This window comes from Loxodonta africana, chromosome 9 (genome assembly GCF_030014295.1).
Source record: "Loxodonta africana isolate mLoxAfr1 chromosome 9, mLoxAfr1.hap2, whole genome shotgun sequence".
Taxonomy (NCBI): Eukaryota; Metazoa; Chordata; class Mammalia; order Proboscidea; family Elephantidae; genus Loxodonta; species Loxodonta africana.
This window is the reverse complement of record NC_087350.1, coordinates 10,133,614-10,156,463: the sequence shown is the minus strand read 5'-3', so window position 1 is coordinate 10,156,463 and position 22,850 is coordinate 10,133,614. Positions and strand designations below refer to the sequence as shown.

At 38.9% G+C, this 22,850-nt stretch overlaps 1 protein-coding gene across 3 annotated transcripts in view; it reads right to left on the bottom strand.

Moving 5' to 3' along the window:
* LOC100664503 (contactin-associated protein-like 3) overlaps positions 1–22,850 on the bottom strand; it is a 361,706-nt gene that overhangs the window by 174,231 nt on the left and 164,625 nt on the right. For 2 of the 3 annotated variants that reach the window (XM_064291046.1, XM_064291044.1), the window contains 4 exons: positions 5,710–5,910; positions 4,753–4,937; positions 3,920–4,063; positions 534–795 (listed from right to left, as the gene is read on the bottom strand). In XM_064291046.1, coding sequence (XP_064147116.1) covers positions 534–795; positions 3,920–4,063; positions 4,753–4,937; positions 5,710–5,910 — 792 coding nt within the window. Of the gene's footprint in view, positions 1–533; positions 796–3,919; positions 4,064–4,752; positions 4,938–5,709; positions 5,911–22,850 lie in introns of those variants that run through there. The other variant, XM_064291045.1, reaches the window with a different exon arrangement.

Here is a 22,850-nt window from a genome sequence, read left to right as displayed (position 1 = left end):
ATCTTTCTCCGGTGGAGAATCCGGAGGGGTTTGGTTTTGGTTTGGTTATCAAAAACAAGTAGTCCCAAAAGGAACCAGCAGCTCTGACTAAAGAAGAAACTGATATAACTGAAACAATATTTTGAAACCCAATGTGTACATAAATTCAAAAGACAGTTAAAAGATACATTTTCAAAAGACTACCTCAGATCAGGCTGATACCGTGTTCTACTATTTCAAATTTACTGCCAGTTAATATTTTAATAAGCACCAATTTGCAAATAAAAGGAGTCACGTTTTTAACTTTTGAAAATTACGTTTTGATGCAGGTAAACTTGTCACGCTAACTCACCCATGGGCAGCCTGGAGTTACCTGATGAAAGGGGAAAAAAAAAATTTAGTTCCTTCAAGTAAGATTACGATTCTTCTTCTTATTGATTCAATTATTCATTTACTTCAAGAATCACTAATCTTAAATTGAGGATTGTGGGGTTATGTGGATGATACAATCATTGCAAACGCGTATCTACTTCCTTAGGGGGTACATCTATTACCTGCTGTGACACCGCTCCCTGAACGTCCTCGCTGGGAGAGACTCAATTTGAGTTTTCCATCATTAAGAACAAGGACAAGAGTCCCTGAACCATGCTGAAGTTCACTGGTCAGCAGCAACCCTGCTCTGTTCCACGTTCGGAACTGGAAACTGACGGACACTTTGTTCTCTCCAGAGGCGCCCGGCAGGGCCAAGTAACTCCTGGAGGTCAGAAGAGTCACAGGGACGGTTTGGAGTTGTGGGCAGGAGAAGGACACATTTCCCTGTGAGTACAGTAAGACAGGAAATTAGGAAGGTACAGTATGACTCCTCCATTTCATTAATAACACATCATCCAAGACACAAGAGTTTCTTATCAATACCAGAGCAAACCTGGATTTTAAAAATTAGGCTTCTTCCTCAGACTTAAATAGAGGACGTTGATCTTACAGGTCCTTAAAACCAAAGCACTGTTACACTTGGGCAAACTCACTCTTGAGTCTTCTAGGAAAAGCTCTGTCTTCCCCATTTCTCAGCATTAGCACAGAAATCTCAAGCCAGCTATTGCCCCAGCACAGTGCTAAATCTGGGGATACAACAATCAGTAAACAAGCTAAGACAATTTTCTTAGCTTGAGCTAACTAAATTTCCTTGCCCAATATGAAGAGCAACGAATGTCTCAAGTTCGCCTACTCCAACAACTTCTTGTTAGTTGCCTTGATTATGTAATATGATTACAAGTTTGTCACTCAGATGTCAGAAACACCTTGCTCCAGGTAAGAGGTGCATTTTTGCATGCCTACAGGAAAGACTGGTGCCCCCAGGAAGCAGGCTGGCTGTCTCTCAGAAGCACACAGAGGCCACATTACCCAGGGTAGCCACCCAGTCTAAGGCTGGACCTTCGGCCTTACAGTCATGCTTTTACCTTTCCATAATTCTGCTTTAAAAGATATTTTTTATCTCTAGGTTACCTCTCTTGCTCTAGCAGCAAACATATATTTAATCATAGACAGTGTTTCAACAGCAAAAATTTAATACAACTCCAGTTAGGATCTCTAAAGCAATTTTTCCTTAGAATACCTTTCCATAAATTTAATGTGGAAAAACACATGCCTCCAAATTGCTGCTCCTTTCCATAGAAGTATGCAAAGAAAAAAAATGAGATGGAATTTAACTTACCAGATAGCAAAACATACTACAAAGTTACTGGAATAAAAAATATAATATTGGTATAGGAATAGACAAATCATATGGATGGGGTAATTAGCACAAAAAAATTCTGAGAATACACGCAGTAACAATGAAGGTTATGAGTCAACTTTGTGCGGAAAAGTTTGGGTTAGTATAGAATCAAATGGGTATCTTCAAGGCATAACTTAAAAAAGTGGTTATTACTGTGTATCACATAGAGAATAATAAAAAATTTAAATAAACAAATGGAACCAATTTTTAAAATCTTGCAGCCCATGAGACTATATGTAGACTAGGGTTTTAGAGACATTGAAAGCAAGAATCAGTCTAAAGCTGTAACAAAAACATATTGGTTAGATAGAAATAAAAACATTTATTTGCTCAAAAAATCATAAAATATTTTATATGCAACTGATAAATCTGAAAAAGCATTTGTACCACTAATGACAAAGGATTATCTACAAAATCTAAAGCTCTCACAAACTGACAAAAAAAGTTGAAGGTAACAATAAAAGATGAATAAACGAATACGAATAAACCACGATCAGAAAAGCAAATCCAAACAGACAGCAAACGTGAAAAGATTACTTAAAGTCACTACAAGTCAGATAAATCTGAAGTAAGAGCGAGATATCACTCGCGCCAACTGAACTGGCAAGTTTCACGGATTGTAACACATGCTGCTGGATCTGCCGGATGGGATGTGATGGAAAGGGCGCCGTCATACATTGCTGGTGGAAACGTGACATATAGCAGCCTTTTGGGAAGCAGTCCCACAACATTTCTTAAAATTTAAAACCATATAAGCCTTTTGGCCAAGAAATTCTACTCCTGGAACTTTTTCCAAAGAAATGTAAGCCCAGTACCTGAGAACTCATGTGCAGTGACATGCATTATTGCTTGGTTTGTAGCAGCAAGAAAGCAGAAGTAAAGCACATGTCTTGCCTAGGAGAACAGCTAAATAAACACTGGTATGTTCCCGTAATTGACTATTAAACAGCTGCACGGAAGAGAGTTTACTTGATCCTTTGAAAGGCCTACTTACAAGGCTGACTTGTGACTAGCATCTGGGAACTTGCGTTTAAGGGGAGCTCCCACCAACTTAACTGATAGGAGTGGCTCACTGTGCCTGAACAATTCGTACAAAAGGTGTGGTTTATGCTGAACACTCATTTTCCTCCTGGGAGTATGGCATTCTGGCACGCCCTAGGCAGAGGGTACCCCATAAACCCCAGTCTCTAATGGAACTCCCCAACACTTCACATGTGTTGTCACAACTAGCTGCTGGAGAATTAAGCTTGTCCCGTGTGACTTCACTGAGCGAGAGGACCCTGGAAGCTTGCAACTGGTTTTCCCTGGACTTCACTCCATGCACCTTTTCTCTTCTCTGATTTTGCTTTGCATCCTTTCACTGTAATAAATCATAGCCATGATTACAGCTGTATTATACCTATAGTCCTGTGAGTCCTGAGGGCAAATCACGGAAGCCAGGGATGATCACAAGGACCTCTCGACACAACCAAAAACACAAAACCCATTGCCGTTGGGTCAATTCCGACTCATAGCGACCCTATAGGACAGAGTAGAACTGCCCCATAGGGTTTCCAAGGAGCAGCTAGTGGATTTGAACTGCTGACCTTTTGGTTAGCAGCTGTAGCTCTTAACCACTGCATTATCAGGGCTTCCTCAACACAAAAACCATTATAAAAGAGAGCTGTAAGGTATCTCAAAAGTATTGCTGAATAAGAAAACCAAGATGCCAAAAAGTTTATCCAATATGAACTTATTTTTGCAAACAATGTGAAATGTGAATGCGTATTCACATATATATACATAAATACATGTGTGAATATGAGTCTACAGATTTATGTAAGATTAGCTTAGTATAAACTAAACATAAAGACAGACATTAGCTTGGTAACATGGGAGACTGGTGGGAGAAAAGAGAGCTATATGGGGAGAAGACAGAAGGAAGAGGAAGCCAATCAAAAAACAAAAAGACTGTATTAAAAACCCTTGATATAATCACACCTTAGCATTTTTGTAAAATTATATCTTTGTGTGTCTATATGTATATAAAAATTAAATCAAACATTAACTAAAACTAAGGTATGATATGTACCTTTCATGCTTTTGGACAAGATATATTTTAAAACTGAATGAATGAAACAAACTGCAGCTTTCTTTTCTCTTGAACTCACATTTAGATTTTCTTACCATAATGAGGATCTGTGGTTTGTGTTTCTTGGATGAATCAATAATATCCATTCCATTATAATAAAGATTTTCTAAACATCCATGGAAGTTTTTATGTAGAAACGCCACTGATTTTCCATGTCCAGAAATCCCTCCAAAGCTGATCTTAGAAAGAAAAAAATGACATATGTAATACTGTTTAAGAATTTTCCGATTATCTGCCTAAAACCTTTATGATTAGCAAGTACGCTAGTAACTGCCTCAAATCTACCTTGCATCATTTTACATCATCATGCCAATTTCAAATGAAGTTTTAAGATATAGATTTACCAATCTCTTTATCAATATCTCTTAATTATTAATTTCTTTATTAATATATGTGTCAGAATAAATATCCTTCTTACAATTTGCCAGTCACATGGCTCTATCGTTTGTCAATGAGGAATATTTCATGCCTGGGTGGTTCAAATTGTTAACATGCTTGGCTGCTAACCAAAAGGTTGGAGGTTCGAGTCTAAGCAGAAGCACCTCAGAAGAGAGGCTTGGTGATCTACTTCTGAAAAATCAGCCATGAAAACCCTGTGGAGTACAGTTCTCTTCTGAAACGCACGGGTTCCCAATGAGTCAGAATCAACTCGATGGCAACTATTTCAAAGGAAACTAATATAGAGTAGGAAAGGGTATTTCTCTATGTAATATTATGGCTCAGGACCGGGCAGTGTTTCATTCTGGTGTGCACAGAGTCGCTATGAGTCGGAACCAACTCGACCGCACCTAACAACAACAAATAAAATAGAGAGCTGTATTACATTTAAATGATAAAATCTGTAATACTTAAAAGGTAATTTTCACACCTCATGATAAAGATCCAAATAACTGAATTCTCCCTTTGCCTGAAAGTAGTGAGTGTGTCTGTCCAGGGTGACGTTGATGCTTGAGCTGAGGAGCTCAATGAGGATGGAATGCCAGTGCTGGTCGTCCAGGAGGCTGCCCAGGGTCAGATTCACATGGGCATCAGGGAAGAGCAGGGTAGCATCGCCTTAAAGGAGTGGAATACAGAGCTCAGTTATTACAAGGATGAAGTTATGGCTTCTCTGTGGTAGTCCAGCACATCTCACCACAATCCCGCTCTTCATCTAGTCTTCTATCCCAAACACTGACTGGTCAGCTGCTTTTATCTTAATCTTAAAGTCAATTTCCTTTTGACCTTGAGTAATTTCTTCTATCTTCATTTGTTTTTATCATTATAGAACCGTTGCCATCAAGTGGATTCCAACTCATAACGACCCTACAGGACAGAGTAGATCTGCCCCATAGGGTTTCCAAGGAGCTGCTGGTAGATTCAAACTGCTGACCTTTTGGTTAGCAGCCTGAGTTCTTAACCACTGCGCCACCAGGGTTCCTTTATTATTATTAGGCATTGCATTCTCATTTTTCTTTAAAATATTTTCTTGAACCTCATTAATGATACTACCTCAAAATTTTACAATGACCCACTCTGGGCTTTTCACGTTATTTACTGAACATCTAAGGATGCTTTTACATAATTATCAAAATATAAAACTTTTTCATAAAACCATATTCAAGATACATGTCCTTAGTACGTCTCAACTGCAGGGCAACATATGTTCTGCTTTGCTTAAGACAGTTTATCATGTCTTTTTTTTTTTTTTTTATCATCCCAGTGTGATTATTAATACCGCCTCCTTCCATTACCAAAAGTCTTCTCGTTTTCAGGATACGTTAACTTAACTACTTATTTACAAGAAAATAATCACATTTTCAAAACCACTGCCTTGTAGTTTTTTTACCTGCATTAAGGAATAAGATGAGTTTTCCTTTAACTAATTCCAGGGTCATACGTTTGCCATTCTGTCCTTCTCTGTGGAGCAGAATCCCATCACTCTGCCTGGTTTTAAATTTCAAAGAAATTACATCTTTTGTTGAACTCAGGGATTTCTTAAGTGTGTACAGTAAGAAACTTTCCCCATCAAAATTAATTATCTCAGATCCTACAATGGAAAATATTAAAAAGTGATTTTAAGTATAAATATATGTTTACTAGTGTCTTGAAATGTATAAGTTAATACACACACATACGCACACACAGCATACCTCTGATCTGTTTATCACAGAGGAAAAAGCTACTGCTTTACTGGTAGTTGATGTACCTAATGTCTACAGTTTGCCTTTTCTAACATTTTTCCAAAAATGCATCATCTAGAAATACTTTTGTTAATCTAACCCCAATTGTTTATTGGCCCATTCTCATCCTATGAAAATCGAAAATTGGGAAAGAAGCAGAAGTCAAACTCCCATGCATAAAACCTCCCTGTATATTTTGTGCTCATTCACACCACCAGCATTCCTTCTGGAAGGTTATGGTAGTTCTCACCCACCGGCATAAGGTAATATCAGTGTTATTCAAATAGTGTAAGCAGCTTAACTGTGAACCAGTGGCTTTGACTTTTAATGATCCTAACACGTGTATTCACTGTGGTATATTTTTGTCTACTCTGAAAAGACACACATATACAATTTTTTTTTAACATGTGTATTCACTGTGGTATATTTTTGTCTACTCTGAAAAGACACACATATACACACTATATTCATTAAATACCAATTTAAAGTCATGTCAAAGGGTTTGCGGTAAACTGGCAGGCATTTTTCTCGACTTTTTGGCTTAGTCACAGCACTGAACCATAAAGGTAGTCCAGCTTCAGCATGTCATAGCTACCACGCTGCCATTTTCTCTCAGCTTCCCGACAGGGTCTTTTCTTTTCTCTATCAAGGTCACATGCACTCACAGTTTCCATTAGAAAGTTATATTTTATCACTAATACAAAATAGCATGAGTCAAAACTAATTGCAGACACAATAATAGACACACAAAGGAATTCATAACACTCAAAAACAATCTATCATATTTTACAAGTAAAAAGAAGAAAAATACACAATTGTCCTTTAAAAATACATTTTGTAATAAAGGAAGATGCAAGAAAAAGGCAATAAAACATGAAGCTGACGTCTGTCCAGCCAATGGTATGACATTGTTTATTTAATCTGACAAAAAAAAAAAACCCTGTGGCTAATGTACACATGGACATGAATTTCATTCAGATTAACTTAAATTTTTATAGGAAACCATTTATATTCACAACTCAAAAGAATCACCCATTTTACGCAGCTAACTTTTAAAAATTCAGAGGCTTGATTCATATACCAAGTGTGTATTATATAAACACTGCACTTCATCTAGAAGCCCTGGTGGTTCAGTGGTTAAGTGGCTGCTAACCGAAAGATCAGCAGTTCAAACCCATGAGCTGCCTGTGGGACAAAGAATGTGGCAGTCTAAAATTCATGTAAATTAAACAATCATTACTCATTGTATAATTAAAACAAATGTGCCCGATAAAAACATAACTCTGTCAAAATAAAATCCTCTAGCTTATCAGATGATAATAAGCTAATGAAAACTTTGATAACAAAGAATTTCAATGCTTTCACATGTTAGCAGTACAGTTTATCCTGTATTTGTCACTGAAAGGCAATGGCAATAATCAAGGTTTATTATCTGCAGTTAGCTAACAAGAAATTTGTGTTCCATGTACGATTTTGCCAGGATTCTGCTGGCCTGATTATTTTTGCTTCCATCTTCCCTAGTACCACTCTTGCTTTGTAATAGCAATATTGATCTTTCAAAGGAGTGGTGCTCAAGCTTGAGTGTCTATCAGAATACGCTGGGAGACTTGGTAAACACATTGCTGGGCCTCACCCCCGAGTTTCTGACTTAGTGGGTCTGGGGTGGGGTCCCTGGTTGGTGCAAACAGTTAATGCGCTCCACTGCTAACTGAAAGGTTGGAGGTTTGAGCCCACCCAGAGGCACCTGGGGAGAAAGGCCTGATGATCTATTTCTGAAAAATCAGCCATTCAAATCCCTATGGAGCACAGTTCCTGTCTGATACTCAAGGGTCACCATGAGTGGGAGATGACTTTATGGCAACTGGTACCGAATAGGTCTGGGTTAAAGCTTGAAAATTTACATTTCTAACAAGTTCTGTAGTGATGCTGATGCTGTTGGCCAAGTGAACTTATTTTAAGAACTACTGTTCTAAAGCACTTAAATTATATTTTTTGAACATTCTCCTCAGGATACTGAAAACTCTACTAGGTAATTTCAGACACAGAATAATGGCCTTAAAACCATTTAGACCTAATGCTTTGACTTTCTCTCTAGTAAGATTGCTAATTCTTATATTTAAAAAAAAAACCCATATGTGAATCACCAAATTATATCTAAGGTCGATTCTGGAAACCCTGGTGGCGTAGTGGTTGCGAGCTATGGCTGCTAACCAAAAGACTGGCAGTTTGAATCCACCAGGTGCTCCTTGGAAACTCTATGGGGCAGTTCTACTCTGTCCCATAGGGTCGCTATGAGTCGGAACTTACTCAACGGCAACGGGTAACAGTAACAGTAAGGTCGATTCCAAAAGAATGAACTAATCTGTCTTAGAAGAAACACAATTCAGAATGCTCCTTAGAAATGAGGATGGTGAGACTTCAACTCACTTACTTTGGACACGTTATCAGAAAAGACCAATTGCTAGAAAAGGATATCACATTTGGTAAAGTAGAGGTTCAGTGAAAACAAGGGAAACCATCAGAAGGGTGTATTGATACAACAGACACAACAATGGACTCAAATACACCAAAGATCATGAAGATGCAGTAGGACTGGGCAAATTTTTGTTGTATACATAAGGTCACCATCGTCACCTGAAGTTACCCAGGTCATTCTGTAGCAGGGGTCACTACACTGCTGACAATGAGTCAAATCCAGTCTGCAGTCTGTTTTTATATAACCTCCCTACATTCATTTTTAAAGGGTTAGTAAAAAGCAAAGACAAAAACAAAGAAAAATAGGAGTCAGAGGCCACATATGGCCTGCAAAACCTAAAATATATACTAACTGGCCATGTACAGAACAAGTTTCCAGACCCCTGCTCTTCAGAATTATCCAGTGATTGTTATTGCGCCCATTGACAGTTTACAGGTAGCCACGATCAGAGTCAGCTCATAAACATTTTGCCATCCTTCTTTAATTAACAATTTAAAACACTATTTTGTTTCAGCATCTTGCAAATATAATTTTTTGTTGACCTCCATATTGTATAATTCAACACACTCCATTTATGGCTATTTTTGGATCATATATTTCATAAGCTAAAGCATATATTAATATTTCAGCTCCTGGCTCGGTATTTCTATGCATAATATAAAAGGTTTTGATAGGCAGTTTTCCAGAGTTCAAATTCTGTTTAGTCAAGAATATTCATAATATATTTATATATACCCCCACTCCTCATTTATTGACATGCTTAGGTTTCAAAGACCAGGCTGTTATGCAAAAATGGAGGATGACCACATCAGATTACAAAATGAAGGATGAACACATCATTACATAACTGCCAAATTACAATATTACATAACTGCCAAATCGCTGAGAAGCATCGCCCAGCCAAGTTGACACATAACCTTAACCATAGCAGCCAGAGTTAACTCTTAACTCACACCTCAGAGTTCACTGCTGGCAGACATACATTGTCAATGGCCAAAGTAGTAGGGTAGTAGATTCTTCACTATTGTCATAAATGCAAAATGTCAGTTAATGATATAGTCAATAAGTGAGGAGAACATGTACTATTAAAAGACAATTTTCTTCATCTATTCCCCTCTTGACCTAATTTCCATTCATTCTACAAGTACAGCTCCATTCAACTAATATTGATGTAGCATCTACTAGGTATCAGATAAAATCCTACCCCCACCGAGCTGGTCATTTTCCCCATACTTTCTCTCTTTTACTACCATGAAAGAACGTATTTTACAGGGAATATCCTGAAGTCTTACTGTGAGTTGCCAAGAAAACCACAGTGACAAGGAAACAGCTAAGAGCTCAGGATGGAAGTAGCAGGAGAAAGATGAGCTCTCCCTTGGTGAAGTGTCCTAAAAGCAAGAGTACAACGAATCAAGGGGACAATTGACCAAAAAAAAAAAAAAATCAGTTGTCATTAAGCTGATTCTGGGTCATAGCAACCCTACGTATGTCAGAGTAGAACTGAGCTCCAAAAGGTTTCTGATGGCTAATTTTTCAGAATTAGATAGCCAAGTCTTTCTTCTGAGGTACCTCTGCTCTGGGTGGACTCAAACCTCCAACCTTTCATTTAACAATGAAAAGCATTAACTGTTTGTACCACCCAGGGACTCCAAGGGAACCATACCAACTTTATAACAACCTTCACATAAAATGTAAATACATGCATCAAAAAATGCACAACCACTATTCAGAAAATAGGCTACATTTTTACTCAAGAAATCAAGGTAATAAGAATTAAAAAAAAATTAATAAATACATAATAAGAATACACATTATCACAAAAGTTCATTTATAACAGAAATATTTACATTAGAAATTCATTTGTAGGCCTCATCAAAAAGAACCAAATTTATTAAACACCTTTTACTTACAAATGTTTACAAATCAATCTGACTTTTTGAAAACATATCACTAAGTGAATAGATAACAACCACTTAAAAATTAGCACTACTACTCAAACATGATTTAAAAAGGTAATAAATAAAAAAATATAAAACTAAACAAAACACCATAATTTCAGATAGAGAGAATTTTTTTCAGTAAGTAAGCAGCAAACTGGATGGTTCCTAACTACTGCTACTGAACCTTTTGATCAAGGATTCTACATGGATTGAATTGTGTCTCCCAAAAATGTGTGGCAATTTGGCTAGGCCATGATTACCAGTACTGTGTGGAAGTGCCAATTTTGTGATCTGATGTAATTATCCTATGTGTTGTAAATCCTAGACCCCATGATGTTAAGGACGCAGGATTATAGGCAGTTATGCTACTCAGGCAGGACACAATCTACAGGATTTGGCTGTATCTTGACTCAATAGCTTCTGAGATATAAAAGAGAAAAACGAGCAGAGAGGAGGGGGACCTCCTACAACCAAGAAAGAAAAGCCTGGAGCAGGGGGTGTCCTTTGGACCCGGAGTCTCTGTGCTGAAAAACTCTAGGCCCAGGGGAAGATTCATGACAAAGACTTCCCCCAGAGCCAACAGAGAAAAGGCCATCCTCTAGAGCTTGCACCCTGAATTCAGACTTGTAGCCTTCTACACTGTGAGAGAATAAATTTCTGTTTGTTAAAGCCAACCACTTAAGGAGTTTCTATTTCAGCATCTCTAGATAATTAAGACAGATTATATAGAAGATTCCTGATCAAAATGGGGAAAGTGAAGAACGGAATTTCAAATTCTCCAGGCTCCAGACTTTCCAGAGTCATGGACACAGCATGAAACCCTGAAACTATTGCCCTGAGGTAATCTTTAAACTTTAAACCAAAAATATCCCCCCAAATCTTCTTAAAACCAAACAACAGTTTAGCTTAACTAGTAAAGAACATCTACCTTGAGTATTACATTCTTTTAAGAACTATCTAGGAGGCGAGGCCAAGACAGCAGAGTAGTCAGATGCTTCCTGTGGTACCTCTTACAAGAAAGACCCGAAATAACAACTGAATCGATTCTATATGACAATCTAGGATTCCTGAACATCAAAGGCAAAGTTGAGAAATTGGACTAAGTGCCAGGTGGACGGAGAGACAGTTCAGAAGTAGCAAGGAGTTACCACATCTGGCCCGGCGGGAACCAGCACCCTTCAGGCTTGATTGGTGTGTGCGGTGAGGAAAGCGGTGGCACTTGGGACGTGTTTTCCACATCATGAGAGACCGAGCAGTGGACAGTCTACTCAAGCCACAAAACGAGTGAAAAGCAGCGCTCAACTAACAAAAGATAAGTACATGCAAATAACCTAGCAAGTGCAACAACAACAAAAAAACCCTTTGGGAAAAACCTCTCTCCCATTTACCCACACCCTCCCCTCTCTGAAGCTGGTCCCAGGGCCAGGGTCAGCAACTGCCATGCCCCCTGATTGGAAGCAGGACCAATCGCATGCCCTGAGTCATTATTCTGGCTTTGGAGAGGGAACAGTTTAACAAACAAGGAAGAACAATCTGCCAGCTACCTAAGCCAGGAACTCAGGGCAGACACAGTCACTTTGCCTAGGCACAAGCATAAGGGAACTATGGACTTTGAATGCCTTTCACCCTACATAGACCTAAGTGGGCCCATTTCAACAGCATAGTTCCTTCTGCAGCACCATATAACAGGGTATATATGTGAAGCCTATTTTCAGCTGTATCAGCTATAACGTGGAGTACCCATTTAGACTGTAGGTGGGAGCCTATACCACACACTTGGTGACTACCTGAACACCTGAGCTGAATCCATACAAGAAAAGTAAACAGACTCTTGGGCTCACATACCTACGATCAGCTCTAACCACCTGGTGACAGGACATGAGAGCTTCAAATGCACCAATAATCAAACTAGCTCACAGGACCAGCCTATTTGGCATATCAAAACAAGAAGCAGGACACGGTATGCAAACATAAAATAAATAAAGACAATTATTTATTGATGGCTAGGAGACAACAGTCAATATCAAATCACATAAAGAGGCAGACCATGATGGCTTCAGCAAGCTCCCAAGACAAAGATTCAAGAAATCTTCCAGAAGAAGATAATTTCTTGGAATTACCAGAGGTACAATTCAAAAGATTGATATAGAGAGCTCTTTAAGAGATCAGGCAAAATGCAGAACAAGCCAAGGAACACACAGACAAAGCAATAGAGGAACTTAGGAAGGTTATACAAGAGCCTAATGACAAATGTAACAGGCGGCAAGAATCCATAGAGAGATAGCAGACAGAAATCCAGAAGATTAACAATAAAATTTCAGAATTAGTCAACTTGATAGAAAGTCACAGGAGCAGAATTGAAGCAATGTAAGTCAGAATTACTGAGATTTAAGATAAAGCACCTGACACTGAATTATTTGAGGAAAAATCAGATAAAAGAATTTTAGAAAATGAAGAAACCCTGAGAATTATATGGGACCCTATCAAGAGGAATAACCTACAAGTGATTGGAGTACTAGAATAGGGGGAATAACAGAAAATACAGAGAGAATTGTTGAAGGTTTGTTGGCAAAAAACTTCCCTGATGTTGTGAAAGATGCTAAGATATCTATCCAAGAAGCTCGTCGAACCGCACAGAGGGTAGATCCCAAAAAGTCACCAAGATATATTATAATCCAAGTTCCCAAAACTAAAGATAAAGAGAGAATATTAAGAGTGGCTAGGGATAAATGAAAAGTCATCTACAAAGGAGAGACAATAGACTAAACTCGAACTACTCAGCAGAAACCAGGCACGCAAGAAGGCAATGGGATAAGACACATAAAAGCCTTAAACAAATAAATTGCCAGCCAAGAATTATTTAACCAGCAAAACTGTCTCAACCGTATCAACCCAGATACAGAAGTCACAAATAAATCAAAGTGAAAACACTGAAAACAGAGAAACAGACAAGTCAATATGTAAAAGATGACAACATTAAAACAAAAAAGAGGGACTAAATAATGCAGTCAAAGACCTTTCCTATAGAGAGGAAGTCAAGGCAATATCATGAAATAAAAGATTGGTTTAAACTTGGAAAAATAGAGGAGACTAACAATCTTACACACCAAATAAAAAAAACAAGAAAAACATAAAGACTCAGCAAATACAAAATCAACAACAATGAAAAGAAAACAAAGACTCAGCACAGAAAATTAAGTGGAAAAAAGAAACTGTCAACAACACACACACACACACAAAGACATCAAAACGGTGAATTATACAATGCCAACAGCCAACATATTCCTAAATGGAGAGATTCTGAAAGCATTCCCCTTTAGAACGGGAACCAAACAAGGATGCCTTTCATCACCACTCTTATTCAGCATTGTGCTAGAGGTTCTAGCCAGAACAATTAGGCTAGAAAAAGAAATGAAGGACATCCAAATTGGTAAGGAAAAAGTAAAAGTATCTTTATTTGCAGATGATATGATCTTATACACAGAAACCCCCCCCCCAAAAAAAAAAATCCACAAGGAAACTACTGGAACTAATAGAAGAGTTCAGCAAAGTATCAGGATACAAGATATACATACAAAAATCTGTTGGATTCCTCTACACTAACAAAGAAAACTTCAAAGAGGAAATCACCAAATCAATACTATTTACAATAGCCCCCCCAAAAGATAAAATACTTAGGAATAAATCTAACCAGAAATGAAAAGACCTATACAAAGAAAACTACAAGACACTACTGCAAGAAACCACATTAGTATTACAAAGCTAGAAATAGAAGTACCATACAATCCATAAGTTAGTGGAAAAACATACCTTGCTCATGGATAGAAGACTCAACATTGTGAAAATGTCAATTCTACCCAAAGTGATCTACAGATGCAATGCAATCCTGATTCAAATTCTAATGGCATTTTTTAATAACATGGAGAAACAAATCACCAACTTCATATGGAAAGGGAACTGGCCCAGGATGGGTAAAGCATTACTAAAGAAGAACAAAGTGGGAGGCCTCACACTACCTGATTTTAGAACCTATTATACTGTTACAGTAGTCAAAACAGCCTAGCACTGGTACAACAGACACACCGACCAATGGAACAGAATTGAGAATCTAGAAGTAAATTCATCCACCTGTGAGCAGCTGATATTTGACAAAGGCCAAAAGTGTCTTAAATGGGGAAAAGAGAGCCTCTTTAACAAATGGTGCTGGCGTAATTGGATATCTATATGCAAAAAAAAATGAAACAAGACTCATACCTCACACAATATACAAAAGCTAACTCAAAATGGATCAAAGACCTAAATATAAAATCTAAAACAATAAAAATCATGGAAGAAAAAATACAGACAATGCTAGGAGCCCTAATACATGGCCAAAACGGAACACAAAATATTAGTAACGATGCACAAACACCAGAAGAGGAACTATATAACTGAGAGCTCTTAAAAATCAAACACTTAATGCCCTTCCAAAGACTTCACCAAAAGAGTAAAAAGACAACGTACAGACTGCGAAAAAATTTTTGACTACAGCATATTCCATTAGCGTCTAACCTCTAAAATCTACAAGATACTGCCAAACCTCAACAACAAAAAAACAAGTAAGCCAATTATAAAATGGGCAAAGGACATGAACAGACACTTCACCAAAGAAGACATTCAGGCAGTTACCAGACACATGAGGAAATGCTCACGATCATTAGCCATTAGAGAAATGCAAATCAAAACTACAATGAGATACCATGTTACACCAACAAGGCTGGCATTAATCCAAAAGCACCAAATAATAAATGTTGCAGAGGCTGTGGAGAGACTGGAACAAATATACACTGCTGATGAGAATGTAAAATGGTACAACCACTTTGGAAATCTATTTGGTGCGTCCTTAGAAAGCTAGAAATAGAAGTACCATACGATCCAGCAATCCAACTCCTTGGAACATAGCCTAGAGAAATAAGAGCATTCACACGAATAGATATATGCACACCCATGTTCATTGCATTGCTGTTCACAATACCAAAAAGATGGAAATAACCTAGGTGCCCAGCAACGGAAGAATGGATAAACAGATTATCCATTGTGGTATATTCACATGATGGAATACTACGCAATGATAAAGAACAACGGTCAATCCACAAAACATCTAACAACATGGATGAATCTGGAAGGCATTATACTCAGTGAAACAGTCAGATGGAAAAGAACAAATATTGTATAAGACCACTGTGATAAGAACTCAAGAAAAGGTTTCAACACGGAAGAAAACATTCTTTGATAGTTACAAGGGTGGGGAGGGAGGGAAAGAGGTATTTACTAACTAGACAGTAGATAAGAATTATCTTAGGTGAAGGGAAGGACAACACACAAAACAGGAAATCAGTACCACTGGACTAAACCAAAAGCTAAGAAGTTTCCTGAATACAACCAAACACTTTGAGGGACAGAGTAGCAGGGCTGGGGGTTTGGGGACCAGGGTTTCAGAGGACATCTAAGTCAACTGGCATGACAAAGTGTATTAAGAAAATGTTCTACGGTGACTTCTGGTCAACATGGCACCATAGACAGAAGCACCACGCTGTCCCTCCACAACAAAGACCCGAAAAACTAAGTAAAAAACAGACAAATGTCATTCCTAGAACCTGAAGTACCAAATGAAGAGAGAAAGAATTCAGTCAACCACCGAAAGGATAAGAAACTGACAGAGGACGAAGAGTGAGGCGAGATACCTGCGGAGGGCCCCATTGCTTACACAGCTCAGATCCGCCATCTTGGACTGCTGCTGGCGATCGGCTGATAGGGAGCATGGGAAAGCAGCCTCATGGAACTCCCAGCAGGAAAGAGAGCACCCGGTACCCAGCAATACATGCTTTCTCACCCCCCATTTTCTCCCCACTGCCCTATCTCTGAGCTTCCTGGCTGGCTGTGGTAGCTTGCGAGGCCGGGAAGTGCAGCAACTGTGCCGCTTGAATTCGACCCGCCCACGTCAGAGATTGGAGGACAGAGAGTAAGAGAAAGCAGCTTCGGGAAGTTCCCAGCAGGAGACAAAGCACCCAATAACGACAAATATATACTTTCCTAGCCCTACTCTTGTCCTCCTCTGCTTCCCTCCTGCTGCAGGCTCTTGATTGGGAGGCAACTGTTTTGGCCTCAGTCTGCTTGGAATCGCCCTGCCCACACTGGCTGGGCCCCTGAGCTGGTATTGGTTTTTTCTATTTTGGTTTCTTCTGTGCCTCCTACCAGCTCCCCCTCCTTTCTCTGGAACACCTGGCTCCATGTGCCACCTTTGCTTCTTGAAAGGCTGTGAAGCCACGCTTGTGTGGGAAACCACTTGCCCGGCCCGCAACACCACACTGGTGGAATGCCTGGGGCTTTTTTTCCCTTGTTTTACTTTGTTCTGTTTTGTTTGTTTTCTTTTTCTTTTCCCAGCTTGGGAGCCCATTCTAGCGGGGCCATGGCTTACAAGCCATCCCCTGGTCTGCACAGCCATATCGGTAGGATCCCTGGGGCATTTCTTTTTTTTTTTTTTCTCTCTCTCTCTTTTTCCATTTCTGTCTTCATTTCTCAGTTCTCATCTCTCTACACTTATCTTCTTTTCCTGTCTCCTAATACCTGGTGCTGTGTGACACCTATATCCCTCTAGCCAGGTTATACTGTGCAGCCTTGGAGCCACTTCCCTTGTCTTAGCAGCCCCCCCGTGAGACTCCCGCACTCCTGGGAGCTTATCTTTTCTTTTCCAATTTTTTATCTAGTTTTTTTTTCTTTCTTTCTTTTTTCTTTTCTCCATCTCTTGGTTTCTCATCTCTCCACTCCAACGGCAAGCTCCCTTAGCATTTTTTCCCCTTTGTTTGCTTTTTTGTCTTTAGTTCCTGTTTTTCTCTCCTCCTTCCCTCTTTCCCATACTCTGATTAGCTCTACACATCACAACCTCCCCACTCTTTCCTGCCTACTTGCTCCAGCAGGCACATCCTCCTGGAACTTGCCAAGCACTGATTCTGGCCTGCCCTGTTGGCCTTAGTGCCACAAACCATTCCAGCCCATCCTCTATAGCTGGACCTGCCCTGCTGCACTATAGCTCAGTAACTTTCCCTACCCACCAGACAAGGAGGTAAAGAGTATCATGACTACAGATGAGCAAACAACAAAGAACACAAAGCCCGCCTGCTCACAAGTAACTAAATAAAACAAAAAAGCAGGACAAAACAAACAAATGTACAATCAAGAAACAAAGAAAGTAACTACTGAATGTCCCAAAGACAGCAAACAGTATCAAACCATTAAAAAAAAAAAAAAAAAAGGACAGGATGGGCCCAGTAGACGTCCAAAATTAAACACCAAATCACTTTTCAGTAGAAGAAAAAGCACTAGAACTACCTGACAGGGAATTCAAATCTCTAATATTCAGATCAATCCAAGAGTTGAAGCAAAAAGCTGACAAAAATGAGGAAAAAATAGGCAAATTTTTGGAAAAGGCAGACAAATTCATGGAAAAAACAGACCAAAAAAAGGAACAATTTAGGAACGTAATACAGGAACAAAATGCCAAAATAAATTCACAACTAGAAATCATATAAAACCAACAATAACAAATCCAAAAGAGAACAAGATTTCAGAAATGGACAGTGTCATAGAAGGGCTGAGGAGCAGGTTTGAAACTATTGAAGACAAACATTTGGATATAACTCTGTTTGAAGAAAAATCGGAAAAAAAGAAAAAAGAAAAATGAAGAAACCCTGAGAATTGTGTGGGATACAATCAAAAGCAAAAATTTGTGAGTGGTTGGAGTTCCAGAACAGGGAGAGAAAATGGAAAACACAGAGGATCATTGAAGAATAACTGACAGAAAACTTCCCTAATAGTAAGAATGATGAAAAACTGACCATCCAAGAAGCTCAACAAACTCCATATAGGATATACCCCAAAAGGAAAACACCAAGACATATCATAATCACACTCACTAAAACCAAAGACAAAGAAAGAATCCCGCGAACTGCTCAAGAAAAACAAAAAGTCACATACAGAGGAGAAACAATAAGACTAAGCTCTGATTATTTGACAAAAATCATGCAGGCAAGAGGGCAATGGGATGACATATAAAACCTTGAAAGAAAAAAACAGACAACCAAGAATAATATATCCTGCAAAACTTTTGTTCAAATATGATGGTGAAATTAAGACATTTCCAGATAAGCAGAAATTAAGGGAATATGTAAAAACCAAACCAAACTTACAAGAATTATTAAAGGGAGTCCTTCAGACTGAGAACAAACAACATCAGACCACAACCTGAATCTAGGACACAAGATTGTACCAGTCAGATACCAATGTAGGAAATGAACTCTCAAGAACTATCCAAAACCAAAACAATTGCAACAGGGAACTAAAGAGATTAGTCTATAAATGACAACAATGTTAGAACTGAAAAAATGGTATAGGTATAGAACTCTCTAATGGAAAGGAAGGCAAGGTGATACCAAGTAATAATAAACTGGTTCAAACCTAGGAAGATAAGGGTAAATTTCAAGGTAACCACCAAGAAAGTTAACAAACCTACTCATCAAAATAAAGAAAAAACACAAAGTCTCAATAAAAACAAAATCTATGAAAACAAAAGAAATCCAAAAACAAAAGGAACTCAGCATAGGACATTACGCTGAGTGAAATAAGTCAATCACAAAAGGAGAAATATCGTATGAGACCATTACTGTAAAATCTCATGAACAGGTTTACATAAAAAAAGAAACAATCTTTGATGGTTAAGAGGGAAGGGAGGGGTGGGGATGGGAAAACAGTTAATAGGCAATAGATAAGCAGGAACTTTGGTGAAGGGTAAGACAGTACATAATACTGGAGAAGCCAGCACAACCTGTACAGGTCAAGCTCATGGTAGCTCCACAGACACATCCAAACTCCCTGAGGGACCAAATTGCTGGGCTGAGGGCTGTGGCGACCATGGTCTCAGGGAACATCTAGCTCAATTGGCATAACAGAGTATATAAAGAAAATGTTCTACATTCTACTTTGGTGAGTAGCATCTGGGGTCTTAAAAGCCTGCGAGCAGCCATCTAGAATACTCCACTGGTCTCACCCCTTTGGGAGCAAGGAAGAATGATGAAAACTAAAGACACAAGGAAAGGATTAGTCCAAAGGACTAATGGACCACATCTATCATGGCCTCCACCAGACTGAGTCCAGTAAAACGAGATGGTGCCCAGCTACCACTATTGACTGCTCTGACGGGGATCACAATAGAGGGTCCCAGACAGAGCTGGAGAAAAATGTAGAACAAAATTCTAACTAAAAAAAAAGACCAGACTTCCTGGCCTGACAGAGACTGGAGAATCCCTGAGAGTATGGCCCCAGGACACCCTTTCTGCTCAGTAATGAGGTCACTCCTGAGGTTCACTCTTCAGCCAAAGACTGAACAGGCCCATGGAAAAAGACAAGACTAAGGGGCACACCAGCCTTGGGGCAGGGACTGGAAGGCAGGAGGAAACAGGAAAGCTGGTAATAGGGAACGAAGGGTTGAGAAGGGAAAGTGTTGACATGACGTGAGAAACTAGTTTGGTCTGTAAACCTTCATCTAAAGTTCAATAAAAAAAAAAGAGAGAATGTTCTGCATCCCACTTTGGTAAATGGTGTCTGCAGTCTTAAAAGCTAGCAAGCAGCCATCTAAGATGCATCAATTTGTCCTAACCCACCTGGAGCAAAGGAGAATGACTAACACCAAAGAAACAAGGAGAATATTAGCCCAAGAGACAGAAAGGGCCACAGAAACCAGAGACTCCATCAGCCTGAGACTGGAAGAACTAGATGGTGCCCAGCTACCACCAATGACTGCCTTGACAGGGAACACAACAGAAAGTCCCTAATGGAGCAGGAGACAAGTGGGGTTTAGAACTCTAATTCTAGTAAACAGACCAGGCTTAATTGTCTAACTGAGACTGGAGGGGCCCTGGAAGACATGGTCCCCAGACTCTCTACTAACCCAGAACTAAAACCATTGATGCCAATTCTTCAGACAAAAATTAGACTGGACTATAAGACATAAAATGATATTTGTGAAGAGTCTGCTTCTTAGTTCAAGTAGATATGTGAGACTAAATGGGCAACTCCTGTCCGTAGGTGAGATGAGAAGGCAGAAAGGGATAGGAGCTGGTTGAATGAACACAGGAAATCCAGGGTGGAAAGGAGTGTGCTGTCACATTACATAGAGAGAGCAACTAGGGTCACATAACAATGTGTGTATAAATTTTTGTTTGAGAAACTAACTTGAGCTGTAAACATTCACTTAAAGCACAATAAAAAATTTAAAAACAAAAAGAACTATCTCTATGGAATCAAAGTGATAACAGCAACTTGAAAGATTAGATAGAAAACTTAGGGGGCAGTGAGTTTATGTTAACAATGGAGGAACAACTCAGAAAAGGAGGGTGAGAATGGCTGCACAACTCAAAGAATGCAGTCAGTCAATGTCACTGAATTGTGTATGCAGCAACTGTTAACTTGGTGTATGCATTGCTCAACAAAATAAATATAATTTTTTTATTTAATAAATATTATCTACACAGAAAAAATAGCCCCAACAAGCTCTCAAAAAATGCTGATTGGGAACAGCTCTCAGGTAATTTTCCTTGAATCCAATCTACCCACTAATTACAGATTCCCTTAGCCCTCATATCGTTGATCGCTTTCTAGTCTTAGTGTTCAGTGGCAATGCTAAATTGAACTTATTTCCATTAGTCCACTAAAGTATGATTTTCACTATTGTAAGAACCAGTATAATTTAACATATCCATCATTAATACAAACAATTCACAATAAAATTTATTTGGAGAATAACATCAAAATAATGTATTAAATTACCATTTAGCACCACACATAGTAATAACTGTTACAAGAAGCCTTCAGGAAAAATGTCTTCATATGTTAATCAACTATTTAAATACTAGATAATGGAGGCCACTTATTATGGGTTACAACAAAAATCAGTAGTGTCCCTCAATTATAAGAGTACCAAATCTATATTTCAAAAAGGAGAGAATATAATACCTGAAAGTAGAAAATGTTTTCCAATTTAATGTGATTTTAGTTTACGATCAGTAGTTAACTGAATTTATATTTTGATCCATGAATCACTAAAAATATTATTAAAGTAGGCTCCTTATATACTATCTCATTAGGAAAAAAAATCCATTTAACCAGCATTTAGACCACACCAGTGCTGGTAAATTCACATCCTCTTGATCTAGTTCCACAGGGGCCCTTCATTATGGTGATGATAACAATGTAGTGTGGCAGTTTAGACAAAGGACTATGAAGCTGTCCCGTAACGGTTGGAGTCCTGGTTCCACCATTGAAAAATACTTACTTTCTCTGTGTCTCAGTTTCCTCATCTGTTAAAGGATAAAAGAGGCTCCCCTGCATAGCACTTCTGTGAATATTAAAGAACTTAGTATTTACACAGTGTGTACAGCAGTGCTTGGAACATGGTCAGTCCTCAATGGGTGTTGGCTACATTATTGTTATTGTCAGGGCATTAGGCAAAGTAAAGGATAATAGTTAAAAACTGCAAATAGGACAAGTTCTAACCAAGACAGAGTAACAGGGGGCCACATTCACCCTCTCACTTGAGTGTACACAACCCAAGAAAAAAGAGAAAATGGGGGAAAAATACATGAAACAATGGTTTTCAAGACATTTGGCATTGAGCAACAGAGGAAAGTAATGCTTGAGAGATAGGAAACAAACAAGATGTGCTCTATGATTGCCTGGGTTACTGCCTTGAGAAAGTTTCCAAGGCGTGGAGCAGGAAGGGGAAACTGAGATGGAGGCTGCATCACCCTCTGAGAGGGAAGACAGAGTTGAGATCTAGTGAGAACAAGGCAGAGTCCACAGGCAGAATACAGGAGAAGAGAAAGATGAACAGACAGAGATCTTGGAAGACCTGCGAAAGATTCTTCTAAAGACTCTGCAATACTGCAGGGTATTGGTCAACACAGGCATGTAAGGAAACTCACCAAGGCTAGGGAAAGAAACAAATGAAATGATTAATTGGAAATAGTGCCCAGGATGCACAAGGGCCAAGAATAGTGCCCATTCCTACCATCCAGACTGGAAACCTCATAATTCATGAATCATTAGGTAGAGTACTCAGAAGGGTCTTCCTTCAGTAACCAACACAACAACAATTGTACTGGGGAATAATTAGCCCTAGAATAAATACTACTCTGATCTAGCCTAGCAAATCTTAAAAGCAAGGCCTGAAAGGATCAAATTATGTCCAAGTAACCAAACTGTGTCCTAAAATAAAGCTCAAGAATATAAGGACGCTAAAACATCCAGAGCCCAACAAGGTAAAAATCTCAGTGTCTGGCATTCAGTTAAAAATTTCCAA